Here is a 16,727-nt window from a genome sequence, read left to right on the forward strand (position 1 = left end):
AAAGACATGTTTCTTTTTTGCACTTGATAGGCTATGACACTGTAAACATAACTTTAATGTACACTAAGAAACCAAGAAATTCTCTTGACTCACTTTATTGTGATATTCATTTTATGGCAATGGTCTGCAATTAAACCCACAATATCCCCAAGGTAGACCTGTGCAGGAAAACACCAAAAGAGAAAAAAGAGACCAATGAGATGAGTGAAAGATGAGCTTACTGGGGTCAAGACTAGGGCTAGGCCTTAAAAAATTCTCTATTTCGGGGCACCTGGGTGGCTCAGAGGGTTAAGCCTCTACCTTCAGCTGAGGTCATGATCTCAGGGTCCTGGGATCAAGCCCTGCATCAGGCTCTCTGCTTGGCAGGGAGCCTGCTTCCCCCCGCCCCCCTGCCTGCCTCCCTGACTATTTGTGATCTCTCTGTCAAATAAATAAATAAAATCTTCAAAAAAAAGTTCTCTATTTCATATACTAATATAATTATTTTTTTCTTACATTAGAAATTTTCTGAAATTCATGTTAAAACAAATGGTGAAAAAACCAGCTCAGGACTAAATTATGATACAGTTAACATTGACTACATGTCTGTCAATTTATGAAATACAGGTAAGTGATTTTTTTACTTTAATTTGTATTTTATTACTGGCTGAAATGCCTTCACAACAATTAAACTCTGGTGCAGGATTAAACAAAATGTTACTTTCTAAACAAAACATAATTAAATGCCAAGATTTCTCAGATTTGTCAGAATAAGTCATGAAACTTCTTAATTTATAAAGAAGTAATATAATTATAAACTCAAAAATAGGAAGTATAAAAAGGTATGTTATGAATAATATACCACTCACTCCTGTCTCTCAGCCATCCAGGTGGGGGTCTTTCCAAAGTGAAAGTTAGTAAAAGCAGTTGGTATATTTTGATCCTAGGCCAAGAAGCTATGAGATTCTTTCCCTGGGTATATACTGTTTTGAATTTGGGTGGCCCTGGGTGTATTTACAGCTAAGATGTCAAGTTGTAATCAATATCTACCAGTACCTTGCATTTCCATCTCTCTAGAGGAACAAGTATCTATCTCTGGTTTCTTTCTCAGCTTGGTACAGTTCTAGTGTGCTGGGTTTCACAGCCTTTGAGGCAAGGGTTTTCAGACAGTTTCTGTGCTCGTAACCACCACAGAAAAAAAGGAAACCCCAAAAGGAAAATAGAAGAAAATTAGGAATCTGGAAGAGCAGCCAGGAAATTTGACCATAATATTACTAATGTTTTATGATTCCATATTATGTGCCATATTAATATATTAAAGTTCACATAATTAATATTTTTATAATCATAAGTGAGTACTATTATTATCATTTAAACATAAGGATACATAGATTTCATAACTTACTCTAGGTTATACAAAAAGACAGAGCTAGTCTTAAAAGCAGAGTGGTTTGGCCCCAAGCTCATGCTTTTAAAACTAAGCAAAATTACCACTTGTGCACCAGTATACTGGTGTTTCTAATCTGGGCAAAGTAGTAAAATGAAAATTTTCTGGATGCTATTAAGAACATCTGTGATTCATGGGAAGGTCAACATTAACAGGAGTTTGGGAAAAGTTGATTCTGACCCTCATGGATGACTTTGAGGGGTTCAGGACTTCAGTGGAGTAAGTAACCACAGACGCGGAGGAAGGCTGGAGCTCCACATGTCAGCATCATTGCCTACACCAGAGATTGAATGTAGAGCAGTCAATTAGCTCTGGATCTTACTACATAGTGGGGGTGGGGGCAAAGAGAGCAAGCGAGAGAGAGAGAGAGACACTAAGACTGCACTGAAGGAAGGCTGGAGGAGCCAGGAATAGAACTTTTTCAGGGGAAAAGGAAAAATTGGGGCAAAATGCAAAATGGACTTGCTGGCATTGACTGTTCAGGAGTGCATCTGTCTCATCCCTCATCTGTCTGTCTATCTATCTATCTACCTATGTATCTATCAATCATCTATTTCCCTATTAAAATGAATAGTCAATGAGGGTAAGGACTGTGTCTACCTCTTTGACTACTGTATACTTGATGCCTAATCCAGGACTTTGCACACAGGAACTATTTCTTGACTGAGCCAATCAATGTTGTTCCCTTTGTCACTGAAGTAATTTCAACTTTGATTGTGCTTATAGTTTAATGAAGATTGATATTAATAAAACAATAATACAAACAAATGTAAATGTACTTCTATCACTCATAGAACAAAGGGAAAGAATATTTTTCCTGGTACTTAACGAATGAATATAAAAAGGGGGCTTTGATCTATGTCAGTATTATGGGTTGAATTGTGTTTTCCCAAATCTGTATGGTGAAGTCCTAACCTCCAAAACCTCAGAAATTGACCATATTTGGGAACAAGATTATTGCAGATGTAGTTAGTTAAAATGAGGGCATACTGGAATAGCATAGGCCCTTAATCCAATACGGTTACAAAAAGGGGACAGAGGGAGAAAGCAATGTATAGATGAAGGTAGACATGGGGGTGATGCTGCAGAAGCCAAAGAACATCAAAACTTACCATCAAACCACTGGAAGTTAGAAGAGAGGTATGGAATAAATTTCTCCCTCGTGACCCTCAGAAGGAACCAACACTGCCAACACGTTGATCCTGTTCTTGTAGCCTCCAGAACAGTGAGACAGCATTACTCTTGTTTAAGTCACTCAGTTATGGTACTTTCTTATGGCAGTGCCCACAAAACAAATATAGCAGGCCATGAAAGCCTTCCTGAGGAAATAACACTTGGTAATGACACTGAGCACTGAAGGATAATATACCAGAGCATTTGCAGGCAGAGAGGACAGCATGTGTAAAGGCCCTGTAGTAGGAAGAAGACTATGTGAATCATCCTTCACCATATATATTACCATTATTTTTCTCACGTATTCATTTGTTTTTCAATTGGTTCAAATAGAAAATGTTTCTTTAAAATGTTTGTTTGGCATTAGTGGTAGAAAGTTTTCCCCATGCTAAAATGATGTAGTTGTACCTATAGTCTGTTATGCATTATTTATTGTTTTATCTTGTTCATGTACATCTTTCTCCCATTAGAAATTTCTCTTGATGCATAGTTTTAAGCAGGGAAAAATACTCTGAAAACTATTTTCAGTTCTCCTGTGACATTTGCTTATGCTGTCCCCTTTATTCAATTTCTTTCGTTGCTTAGTTCTTGTTTAATAAAGTAAATGTCTTCTTTAATTTCAAAGATGGTACAAAGCTCCTTTTCTTCTCTTTATTCATTTTTGAATATGTAGACTAGTATTTTCCAAAAAATTCCATGATTAAATTCTTTTCAGACTCCCTTACTATCCACCTACACTCTGTTAATGGCCCCTTTCAGATTTTACTTTGAAGCATTGCTTGATGTAAATTGTACCAGCTCAGCAATGTAATACATATTATATGTAGCACATATAATAATGTAATATATATAATTATATATATATAATGTTGATATTAAAATGCTATCCCCCAAATATAATGATAGCCACCATTTACTGAACAACAAAACATAGACTCCACGCTGCTTTGCATATTTTATTTTATTTGGAGCAATAAATAGAGAGCAGTAGTTAAGAGCAGGAATGCATAGAGACTGATTTCCAGTCACAGCTCTGCCGTCACAAGCTGTGGACTCTTATGCAATTTATGTAACTTCTCTGAACTTTGATTTCTTCATCTACAAAATGGTGTCATGAGGATTAAAAGGAATGCTTAAAGTAGTCTCCCATAGTCCATGGTTCCCCTTTCCCTGGGATCAGCCACAGTCTGGAAGAAAATGACCCGCTTTCTGACAAACCATCATAAGGTCAATAGTAGGCCAACAGGGTGATACCGTGCTTATGCCATTGCCTTCACTTCATCTCATCATGAAGGCGTTTGACCATCTCACATCATCACATCATTGAGTACAGGACAATAAGATATTTTAAAAGAGAGACAACATTTGCATAACTTTTATTATAGTGTACTGTTATAATAATTCTACTTATTATCATTGCTGTTAATCTCTTACTATGCCTTATTTATAAATTAAACTTTAGTACAGGAATGAATGTATAGACAAGAACATAGTATATACAGAGTTAACTAGTCTGTGGTTTCAGGCATCCACTACGGTCTTGGAATGTATCTCCTGCAAATATGGGGGTACCACTGTATAAAAAGTGCTTAGAGAAATGCTAAGCACATAACAAGCACTGTGAACTGTCTGTTTTTCTTTATGCAGAATGATGGTGGTGGTGATTTCATTTTTACAGGATAAGGTACTGGTTTAAACAGGTTCAAAGATGTTAAGGTCGTAAAATATCATGTAATTGCCTACTATACGGTTGATTTTCATTAAATACACATTTGATGAGTGAAGTTATAGGGACAGAGTTATATTATGAAGATAAAGCTGACATCAAAGCTTGTGCTTTTAATCACTATTTCACGAAATATCTCTTCTACTTACTTCCCACCAATTACTATCACTTTGTCCCAAAGCAGTAGCATGGTGACTCTCTCTGGCTTCCTTCGGTCTCATTTTCAAAACATTCTGTCAAAAATGCCTCAAAATTTGTCCCAGAGAGCTGGCTTCCTCCTGGAGTTTTCAGTGCAATATGGTATTTTCCAATATTTTAATGTTGTTTTCTACAAATCATTCCAGCTGATGTTGTGGTATTAGAAAGAAAGAGGAGAATTAAATTATCTGCTTATTACCAGTCTACTCAATATTCTAATGTACTAATATTTTTTTTTTTATTGAGGAGTTTTATCAGTTACCAGAACCTGAACTGGGTCAATATTTAGAGCAATTAATATTTCTAGGTGATGCTGATACTTTACAAATGGTGGTAGAATCTTTCTGAATGTAACTCATATTGGACCTAGGCATCCAGCTGGTTTATATCCTGGATTGCCAGTTGTTAAACTTTTCAGGTGAAGGGCTAAATGGTCTCAGTCACAGATATTTGACTCTGTCATTGTAGTGCAAATATGCAGACTATATGAATGCATATCAATACGGCTGTGCTCTGATAAAATTTTAGTTATGGACACAGATATTTGAATTTCATATATATTTGGCATTTTAAACATCATGAAACATTATTCTCTTCAAACTTCTTCAACTATTTAAAAATGTAGAAATCCCTTCTTGGCTTGCAGGTTGCAGAAAAATAGGCAGCTGTTAAGAGCTGGTCTGCAAACCATACTTTGTATTCACCCTCCTCCTGCCCTGGATGACCACAATACCTATGATCCAGAAGATCGAATTATCTTTCTTAAGTTTAAACTGCTAATCTAATTTTATCATTTCCTATCTTATGATATTTCATTGATTCTCCAAACTACTTGGCATGACCTTCCTGATCACAAAATCTGTGAGTTTACTTCTTTTAGACTATCTTTCAGTATTTTCTCTTAGCATCCCTTGGTCAAGCCCGTCCCAGTTACTTGCCAGTTCCACAAATATGTTAATATATTCTACTCTCTCCTGGAGCTGGAATACCTTTATCTCACTTTGCTACTTGGCATATTTTTACTTATTCTTTAAAAGTCTATTTAAAATAGCACTTCCAAGGGCACCTGGGTGGCTCAGTGGGTTAAAGCCTCTGACTTTGGCTCAGGTCATGATCCCAGTGTCCTGGGATGGAGCCCCGCATCGGGCTCTCTGCTTATTGGGGAGCCTGCTTCTCCCTCTCTCTCTGCGTGCTTCTCTGCCTACTTGTGATCTCTCTCTGTCAAATAAATAAATAAAAATCTTAAAAAAAAATAAAATAGCACCTTCAAAAAATAAATAAATAAATTTAAAAATGTCATCCCTTCCATGAAGTTGTTTCTAAATATTCAGGAAAAATTAATTACTTTTGCATTCATGCTTTCATAGCACTTTGAACATACTTTAAAACATTTATCTCACGATGTTATAATGCATTGTGTCCATGATTATCTACAACAATTTCGGCATGAGCTCTTAAGGTAAGAGACTTTATTCTTACTTTTTCAAAATGTGGTACATATTTGTGATTTGATGAATGACTTCGGATGCCACCACAAAAGAATTAGATTTGAATGTCCACATCTGCCATAGCTCACACAAACCTTGTTTTATAATGAACAAAAAGATACATCGCGTATTTTGGAAGGGAAGCAGTATACGGGTTTGTCATTTTGCAAAACAAAGACTCACTTGGCGAATTAAAAATCACTCTAAAATTTGTTTTGAATTTTTTTCCTAGTGGGTTTGAATTTTTAGGGCTATACTTTCAGTTGCTAAAGCGATCAAGGTTTTAAAGAAATAATGGGCTCTTTGTGCCGATAGGTTCTACTACCACTTATAGGGAGGCCCGGTGAGATCAAAATTCTAAATCTGAGGTTTGGGAGGGTTTTTTTTTTTTTTTTTTTCCCCAGTAATAAGTACTTGGGCACAGAAATATTCTCGGAGCTCATCCCAAATGTCCTAGGGCTGCTAATGATGAAAAAGCTTCAGGCGGCTATTGATCCAAACTCTGAGCCTCCCTTCTACTCTCTTCAGCTCCCAATTCATACGTTCCCTCTTCTTCTTCACACAGAAGCTGTATAAATTTATTTATAGATATAAGCATCATTCCAGGGAAGAAAGCCACAACACACGCATTGGATAAAAAGCTTCCTGGAGATTCTACAGGCTCGAACACTTTGTGATTATTCGCCTCAAATGGCAACTCAGGCCCCTCAAAGACCAGAGGCAGCACATGAATCCCTCCGTATCCCTTTGCCCTCCTTCGTGCACACAACACCCATGGAATCATTATTCATATCAAGATGTAAGAAAAAATTACTATAGGGTGCTGAAGTTTTCAGTCCACTAAGGATTTTAGAAATTAATATTTGTATCATTAATAACCACTCCTCAGAATCATTTTTTTTAAAGATTTTATTTATTTATTTGACAGACAGAGATCACAAGTAGGCAGAGAGGCAGGCAGAGAGAGGGGAGGAGGAAGCAGGCTCCCCGCTGAGCAGAGAACCCGATGCGGGGCTCAATCCCAGGACCGTGGGATCATGACCTGAGCCGAAGGCAGAGCTTTAACCCACTGAGCCACCCAGGCGCCCCATGTTCTTTTCTTAGTAATGTCACAGTGATCTATCATGTGAACAGATTTTTTTTTTTTTTCATATTGTCTCTCCTACCTGAATTCCAGGCTCTGTTGCTATTTCCACTTCTCTGTAGTGGTGATGACTGAATGAAGGAAAAGAGCAAAAAAAGCCTCCGCTGTTTGAATTTCTGAGTAGATTTCTGACATAGATTAACTAGAACCAGCACTGCCACCTGAACTCAGTAAATCAGTTTTTAAAAACGGTGTCTTTGTAGATCTTTAAATGAAATACAATAATTTCTAAAGGCAATTATAGGGTTTGAAAATACTAAGTTCATATATGCCAACAAATTATTCAAATAATTACTTTATCCTATTATGTGACTTTCTAAATTTATAACATTTGTGCTCTCCCTGTAATTCTAAAAAATATCTCAATGAAACGTCTGCAGAACTCAGTAACACAAATAAGGACATTTAAAAAAATAGCCAGTACATTTGCAGTGAGATTTCTCTTCAATGGGGACTAATTTTTTTTCTATGTCATAGTGTACAATGACTATTCATTGGATTTTATTGTTGTTTAAATTTAAAAGCCTCTTAAGGATACTCAAGCTTGTCATGGATTCTTAATTTTTTTCTCTTTAGGCTCATAATAGGCATTTGTTCCTTTTGGCTGCCTACATCCACTTCCTCTTCCTTTGATAGCAACATTCTCGATTCCTTTGCAGAACTTAATCACTTTGCCAGTTGCTGTAGTTCGGCAGCACTATGTGCAAATCAACATGTGCTGTCCTACCTTAGGGATGCTACTCTTTTCCTATCTCTCTGGCCTTTGACAGATGGGAACATGAAACTCATTTGAGTGATATTAACCCTGATAAAATTATGTTATTTTTATTGTCTTGATTCTCCATTACCATGATTCCATTCTAGTCACACCTGCTCTCCTGAGTTCATCTCTATTCTATGAGGCATTAAATTCTTTGTTTCTTAAGGTAATCTGTTACTTATAATCTAAGAACTCTTTCTTAGATATGAATGTAGCCAAGGAAAATATTTACTGAGTCAATACCTTTCAGTGGTTCACATCCTGGCTAACAATGAGCATTAATAATTGCAAGAAGGCGGGGTGCCTGGGTGGTTCAGTGGGTTAAGGCCTCTGCCTTCGGCTCGGGTCGTGATCCCAGGGTCCTGGGATCGAACCCCGCATCGGTCCCTCTGTTTAGTGGGAAGCCTGCTTCCTCCTCTCTTTGTCTCTCTGCCTACCTCTCTGCCTACTTGTGATCTCTGTCTATCAAGTAAATAAAATCTTAAAAAAAAATTGCAAGGAGCAGCCCATAATTGAACGTATCTTAATTGCTGTCACATATGCCTGTTTTGGAGAAACAAACTCTCTTTCCTCTCTGTCAGTTGTTTTATTCCAGGTTGCTCAGCTATAGTCACAAGAGAACTTCAAACTCTAGACTAAGCCTTACAGAGCTGCAGATATTTTTGTCAACGTAGTAGACACTGGGAACTGGAATTAGTCTGGTTGTCTTTAAAATATTCTTTCACATGATTACAAAGCTTGTTCTTTCAGATTAATTCCTATTATACTTTTTCAGCACATTTGAATTTCTGCCTGAGCTTGCTGATTTTTTTTTTTTTTTTTCCCATTCTGGGTGTGAGACCCTGTTTTGAATACAACGCACGAGCCTGGAGTCCTGAGTACCCTAAGTAGATTATGTCAGTGTTCTCTCCGCTGTGATGGAGCCCAGGACCTTAGAGCATGACCACTGGCTGAACTTCTGTTCGAAACAGACCAACTTGAAACCTCCTAACTCTGGGTATGATTCTTTATCTAGTGCTGCTGCTGTACCATGCAATCTACACACCAGCTCGTGGAAACATATGCTTTGCTATGCATTTATTTGCATCCTATCCATTCCCTATAGATGTGCATGTGTGTATGCTTTCTGTAGCAAAATCTATTTTTATATATGACAGTAAATTCTGTATTTTTGTATTCTTTCAATTTTTCACTTTGCCTAGAACTGAGATGCAAAGGAATTCCTACTTCTTTGGCTTTACTGTCTTCATTAAATATCCCTGTTTGCAAGGCCAGAAGGCCTCCTTTTCCTGAGCTCTTACGTTCTACCAATAACTAAGTCCTGCCAGGGCTTCTTGAATTGTGAGAGCGTCCAGTTTAGACCCTTGTATCTCAGCCAAGAAAAATGTGCTGACCTCATACTTTGACTCTCTGCCTTCAATTGTTCCCTTTCAAAGCCGTCCTTCTCTAATTTATATACTGTATTACTCCCCACTTAAAAAAAACTCTTAGATTTTGGGAGTCACTGACGTAGATTAGTTGTACCAGAACCACCTAGGAAGTATTTAAAATGCGAATTCCTGGTCCTACCCCAGAGAACCTAATACTGGGGAGCCAGTTGGAGACAGATGCTCTGCGGGATGGTGTCCAGCCTGCTTACCTCCGCTTTTTAAGACTTGACTACAGTATTTCTAGCTCAGCTTCATTCCCTCTCATTCTCCCACATTCATTCTACACTCAAGTGAAGTATACGTCTCCACACTCATTATAATATTTCATAAGTCAATGTCTTACCTTCTATCTTCTTGGTCTAGGACAACCCCTCCCCTTCCACTTCCTTATTCAGATCATTCATTCAGATTCATAATTTAAGATTATCTTAGAGGCCACTTTCTTTCCTAAGGAAACTTAGGAGCATTTTCTCTACACCTACTGCTTTCTTGCGTAATTCTTTTATTTGGTCTGTAACACATTATCCTTGAGGCAGATTTACAATAGCTTAAAGGACCTCCGAAGAACCAGTCCCTTCTTGCCTTTCGGACAACTTCAACCAGTCTTCTCCTTACTCTACACTCCAGGGTCTGCTAAAATGGTTCAAATTAAACCTGCTTACGGTCTCACCTGCTCCTTCTTGCAGAAATCACAATCAAACCTTTGCCCACATTTTTTTTTTTAAAGATTTATTTATTTATTTGATAGACAGAGATCACAAGGAGGCAGAGAGGCAGGCAGAGAGAGGAGGAAGCAGGCTCCCCGCCGAGCAGAGAGTCCGATGCGGGACTCGATCCCAGGACCCTGGGATCATGACCTGAGCCGAAGGCAGAGGCTTTAACCCACTGAGCCACCCAGGCGTCCCTTTTGCCCACATTTTTCTCCCAATCCTTCTGTCTCTTGACTGACCGTGGTGCTTCCTTGTCTGTCCCTGCATAGCCTGCCATTTCCTCTGGTCTTGGACACGGTGAATAACAAACTACCTTTTCAGTGGCAATCATGTACTGATCCACTGGCCTTACTCTACGCAAATAACAATAAAGATTACATTTCAAATGAGTGTGTTTTTAACATGCTACATGTTTATGTGTCTTTGTTTGGATTTCCTACAGTGATGCAAGGCTTATGTGCTAATGTTTTATTTTAGGTTTAATCCTAGAGCAGAAGGAGTGAGGAAAGAGGTAAATGAGAAAGAGAAAAGGATGGGAGGAAATATAAAATGGTCCTTTCCTTAATTGTCCCTTGCTTCATCAGTCACACACAAAAAAGCATTATTTTATTCTGTCTCTACTGGGTTCAAACTTGGTAATTAGTATTTTTCTACAAAATTATGCACTGAATCTAGATTTCCATATTTATTTACATAGAATTACAAAAAGCAATCTCTTAAAATTTAACAACATTCCTCTTTAATCATTATATCTCTCTTATCATTTATTATGATATTTTTTATTTGTGCTTTTTGATATTCTCCTTGATTTATATATATATATATATATTTCATATTTGCAGGACATTAGGCTCTATAAAATCAGAGACTCAGGATCCGCCCTCATGATTATTAGATGAAAGCCAACTGATCTGGAGGCACAGAGAGTGGGTAATACAGCTTGACTCTGTAGAAGTCAGTGACAGGAGACAAAAGAGTAAGTTGCGCCCAGTTGAGGGTGGGAGAGGTGGGGGTAGATTAGTAATAGGCGAGTCAGCTTCGGAAGGCTATGGTTAATCACCAAGGAGACATGAACATTGAACCAAAGCCTGAAATTATTCTTCTCCATTCTTGTGAGCATATGTGATTGTTTATGTGACGGAAGTGGCCAGCAGTTCTCCTGGTTATTGTAGTAGACCTTTCTCTGACAACTTCCTATGGGCCTGTCCCATGTATCCGTAACTCCTTGTTGTTAAAAGACCAGGTTCCTTAGAAGGTTCCCCCCAAATAGAGGGCAGAACCCTTGACTCCCTGTGGGGCTATGATATTGTAAAAGAGAAAGCCCTAGCACTGGTACTAGGTATTCTCTGTGCATCTTTAATAGAATGTCTTGTTTCCCTCTATACAGTTTCTCTTATACTTGTAAGGATACATACCTATTCTTACAGACTATAGACAACGTTCATATCAAATTATGCTAATTGTATTTAGCTGAAGAGTAAATTGAACCAGCAATTAAAATCCATTTATGAAACCTAGCTTTCTCTTCTGTTTTTATAGTTTACAATTTTTCCAACTCTAAACGAAGCTCAAAAACAAATGAAAAACTCTTTAAGTCAACAGCACAGGAAAATGACATTACAAACATCGTTAATATATAATCAAAACAATAAGATGAATGGAAAAGAATTAAAGGTAAAAGACTTCTCTGGATTAAAAAGTAGTTCTTCCACTTTGAATACACAGATTTTTAAACTCAATATGAAATTTATTTTTGGATAGTGTTTACAAATAACCTTTACTGAGAAAAATAATTGACATCTGGGAAGAAGATTATGGAGATCTTCAACAACCTAATTATAACAGAAATCAGTTGCATAAACAAGAATGGATAAAGGAAATGTTAGACTGTGGGAACCCAAAATAGAATCATAACCACACAGTTAAAATGAAGTGCATACCAAAAAAATCTCTTGTGGGTATTTTATCAAACCTCAACTTAAAGATTATCATTAAGCACTATTTATCCTTTTACAATTTATGACATTAAAATTATTCAGAGAATTAGACATTACACCTAAAACTGTCCTAGGCAATTGGGCGTATTCGACCATCTGGAAGACATATTGACCATTTAAATTTATGTTAGTTGAAATAATATTCAACCTTATTTTGAAATGACAAGATCTTACCAGATCCAGGAAAAGGGAGTTCATATGAAGCAGAAACATATGTGCCAGGAACTATCTACTAATCCCAAAATTTAAGAATTGCTATATTTTGTTAAGGATTTAAAAATAAAATCTAGATGCAAAAGGGCTCCAGTAGTATAAAGCTATCTAAAAAGAGATGCTATGTCTTTTGAGGAAATTTGTAATATATAATTTTTTATATTCTCAAGCAAAAGAAAACTACTTTTCTCAACTTTCCCTATTCTACTTCTTCCTAGGGCACAGAATACAGCATTAAAAAGATCTGGGAGGCACATCAGAAGTATTTGAGGAGAAAGCTCTACTTAGTGCCCAGTGCCCCCCCCCCAATGATAGTAAGCTTCTTAAATACTTTCATGTCAAGGTAAACTTTATTAACCCACAGCTTCCATAGGCTAACCCCAAATCTACTTTCTTGTAATTTCCACCAGTTGTTTCTAAGATAACCTAGATCAAGTCTGATAGCAATCTCTTCTGCATTTACACACTTCAATATCTCACTGCCTGAATTCAATCAACCTCAGTCCCATATCATCAGTTCCTCTATCAGATTAAGACCATCTATCCAATAGGACCTTATTCCTTTTCTGTCTGTTAATCACTTTCTTCATTACACAGCTCAGTACCCAGTGTCTCTCGCAACCACTTATGAGTCCCTCCATCACTCACTTACCCCCATTCTGAAAACTCCTAACTCTGGAGGAATCCCCTGGTTTCCCAGCCATGCTTCCACACCAAACTGCTTCTGCTGTTACAAGATCATGCCAGTGTGTTTCTTAGCAGGATTACGAAAGAATGAGACTGCAATTCAGTGGGACCCTTCCCTTCCTGCTGTTACTATACCTGGTAGGTGACATGTTCCGTGATTCTTCAATTCTTACTACTGAAGTACTTAATATTTTCTTCTGTTTGAGGCTTACTCTCACTGGAATCCCATTTTCCCCACCTCCTCAGGAACCTTGCTCTCATAAGTGTCCCTTATCTTCTCCACATCTTTGGCTTTACGGTTCCTTCTCTATTTCTCACGTATTTCAGTGTTAAAAAGAAAAACTTCTGCCATACATCTCCTGTTAACATTGCTAGAAATATTGCTGAGTGATAAATGCAAGCTGCGTGATAACACATATAGTATGATATCATTATTTTAAAAACACAAGAAAAGTGATTTTTATCTCTATTAACTATCATCTGGATATCTATCAAACTATGTTCTAAAATGGTATAAAGCAAACTTCACAAACAATAAGGATGGTAGAAAACTATAAGCAAAGACCCAAGAGGGGGATGAATCCAGTCCAGCCTGAAAAAAATCTGCACCAGGTTTGAAAAATTACCCCACCCTCCCATGTAAGATGCTTGGAAGCACAACGGCTTTTTGAGTCTAAGTCCCTGTGTTTTCCAGTGAAGTAGATATAAGAGGGGTAGAGGCAGGGATGATGTCTGGACACTCTGGGGCACCCGCTCCTTTCTGAGTCAGGCAGGGGTCACGAGCAGACTTGGACCAGAACCACCAGCAACACATCAGAGCATGTCTTCTGAGTAAGACCATGGCGCTTATGAAAATTAACTACTTTCTCATCTTCTACCTCAGTTTCTCCCTGGTCATCTACATAAAAAGTAAGCTTTTTCCATTTATTGAACTTGGGCACCTTTCCTGACTTAAATATTTCTAGCAAATAGTTGATAATGTTGCATGTTCTACAGAATACAACACTTAAAAAAGAAGTACAAAGAATTTGATATAAGCAAGTGTCCTGTGTTAAATAAGTCAGTAGTGCCAGTCAGTGTGAATAATATTCTGATTTTATGATTTCCAATAACTAGACACAGAAAATGTTCTTTTTTAACCCTTACAGTTGTGGTGAGCAGGGGCTTGAAATGGCCACAGAAAAAAGAAGGTATTTTATTGTGTTTACATTTTTACAAAATAGATTTGGCACTTGATAATTGATAACCTTTGAAAGGAAGTTCATCATAAGCTGTATTGCATTTTATCCCCAATACTATGTATTTATCTTCATTTTTAAAGAGCTTCATTTTGCCACCTTTGCTCTCATAATCAAGGGGATAGTCTCAATTTTCCCCCAAAGGATAATGGTTCAAAACACCAGAGAGAAATGGGCTTCTTTTCTTTTGTGCTTGCTTCTGTTTTATAAATGAAGATACTGGATTCCACAAACTTCTCCAAACAAAAACAGAAGTAATGTTTCTAGGGTATCTTGTCAGATGTATCACAGTGTGGAAAATCAAAGGAGACTGAATGGCCTCAGCTGTGTGTTTATGAAGGACAGTAGCTACTGAATACATTAAAAATGAAGACAGAGTGTGTGCTTGTCAAAGGGACTGTGTGATTTGTGTCTGTTGAATCTGAGTATCAATAAGGCAAAGCATAGGGCAGCTGCCACTGAACAAGACGACTTGGCATCAATGCACAGTGTTGTATAATCTGGGTCACCTTCTGTAGCCTGTGATTGTTACTTGTCCAGTTTATATCTGACAATGTACCAGAGGCTAGGCAGAGATAGGAGTAGACTCTACGGGTAGGTAGTTCAAGGCAATTACAGAAAATCCAGGTCAAACTTTAAATAAATGAACAGTAAAATCTACCTGATTGCAATGAACACACATGGGATTTGGGGGTTTGGTGTTATATTTGTTAAAAAGAATTGTTATTCAGTCATTCATCCTCCTTGAAACTTAAAGTGGGCCCCCTGCAATAGGATGTGAGGAAGGGAAGTGTCAGTGTTGAGATGTACAGGTGGGAGAAGAAAGGGAACAAAAGAAGTAAGACACACAAAAGGAAAGGTGAACGGAGTTTACAATACATTTTATAGCAAAGAACTTTGTAATGTCAATGAAGTATGTATTAAAATATCTAGCACTTGCTGCAGTTAGCTTTTTTTTTTTTTAAAGATTTTATTTACTTATGAGAGAGAGAGAGAGAGAGAGTGCACCATCAGGGGAGTGGCAGGCAGAGGAAGAGGGAGAAGAAGGCTCCTCTCTGAGCAAGGGATCTGATGCAGAATTTGATTCCAGGACCCTAGGATCATGACCTAAGCTGAAAGTAGACACTTAACGCACTGAGCCACCCAGGCATCCCAGCTGCAGTTAACTTTTAAGGAGATAATATGTAACCTCTGAAGTATGCATCTCTTTTTTTTAAGGGCCTTATAATTATGAACATATAATTACATACAAATGAATTCTGAGTGGGTGATTTTACTGCTGTCTTTAAGTACTTTGTAATTATTTGATTTATTCTCTAGCACTCTATTTCTACAGTTTAAAAAACAAATCTGAAGCTGCAATTTGTTTAATTTTTAAGCAGGCCAACTTTTTTGTGTTAATATATTTGCTGGCAGTATATGATATTGCCTTCCATGTTAAAATACTTACTTTAGCTTTTTTTTTTTTTTTTTTTTTTTTTGGTACTTGGCTTTAAAACTTTTACAACCTGGAATTAGCCTTCTTTCCTACCTTATCTCTTAGTACTCTTGCAAATGTTTTAGTCAACAGAATAATAGCTAACTGTGTTAAGTGCTGAATGTGTTAACATTTTACATATGCTATATTCCATTCAATTCTTACAACAAGTCTATGAATAGATACTGTTATAATCATAGGCATTTTATAGAATGAGACCAAGACTCAGATCACTGTATCAGTGTTATCTCAGCCTTCGGTGCACATCAGGGAGAGGGAATGGTAATTGGAGATGCGGTTTCTGGAGTACAGCTCCAGATACTTAGTATGTCTCGTAGATCCTAGGAGCCTACCATTGATCCAGCTCTTGATTTCAAAAGCAGGTGATCACAAGTTCTGCAATACCCAATAAATCTTCCGTGAGACCTTTACTGAGAACATGATGATGCCAGGAATCATTAAAACAGTAAAATATAAACATACCTCTCTCTCCAAAGTGATGATTTAGGAGAGAAGCTAGACAATGTAAGTCTTGCAAGCATTATTCCCATTTAATATTCTTTTTTTTTTTAAAGATTTTATTTATTTATTTGACAGAGAGAAATCACAAGTAGGTGGAGAGGCAGGCAGAGAGAGAGAGAGGGAAGCAGGCTCTCTGCTGAGCAGAGAACCCGATGCGGGACTCGATCCCAGGACCCTGAGATCATGACCTGAGCCGAAGGCAGCGCTTAACCCACTGAGCCACCCAGGCGCCCACCCATTTAATATTCTTAACCTACTTATCAACTAGAATTTGTTATTAATTCCATTTTGCAGCTGAAGAACCAGTAGCTCGTACAAGTTTATTTACTTGGCCAAGGCCATACTGCTAGTGAATGGCGGAACTGGGACTAGAATCCAGTGGTCACCTCGGCATTCTGAGCTCTTAGCTTCCCTGTAGTGATTCCCTGGAAATGATAGAGTGGAAGACCCTCAACACGCGGCTCACAGTAAAATAAACATATGAGTTGAATGAATCAGTAATTCTTGACTTTTGAAATATATACCCTTAAATTTGTGAG

The 16,727-nt window shown here is 37.6% G+C and overlaps 1 protein-coding gene across 3 annotated transcripts in view; it reads left to right on the forward strand.

Annotated features, from left to right (window-relative positions):
* Nucleotides 1-13,790: 13,790 nt before the first annotated feature.
* The window catches only part of CRB1 (crumbs cell polarity complex component 1), a gene marked incomplete at its 5' end in the record, with an annotated part of 212,489 nt that continues 209,552 nt past the window's right edge, over nt 13,791-16,727 (forward strand). For all 3 annotated transcript variants that reach the window (XM_082701878.1, XM_082701880.1, XM_082701879.1), the window contains one exon: nt 13,791-13,860. In XM_082701878.1, the coding sequence (XP_082558004.1) occupies nt 13,791-13,860 (70 nt within the window). The remainder of the gene's footprint in view (nt 13,861-16,727) is intronic.

The sequence above is a fragment of the Mustela nivalis genome, assembly GCF_964662115.1.
Source record: "Mustela nivalis genome assembly, chromosome: 16".
Lineage (NCBI taxonomy): Eukaryota > Metazoa > Chordata > Mammalia > Carnivora > Mustelidae > Mustela > Mustela nivalis.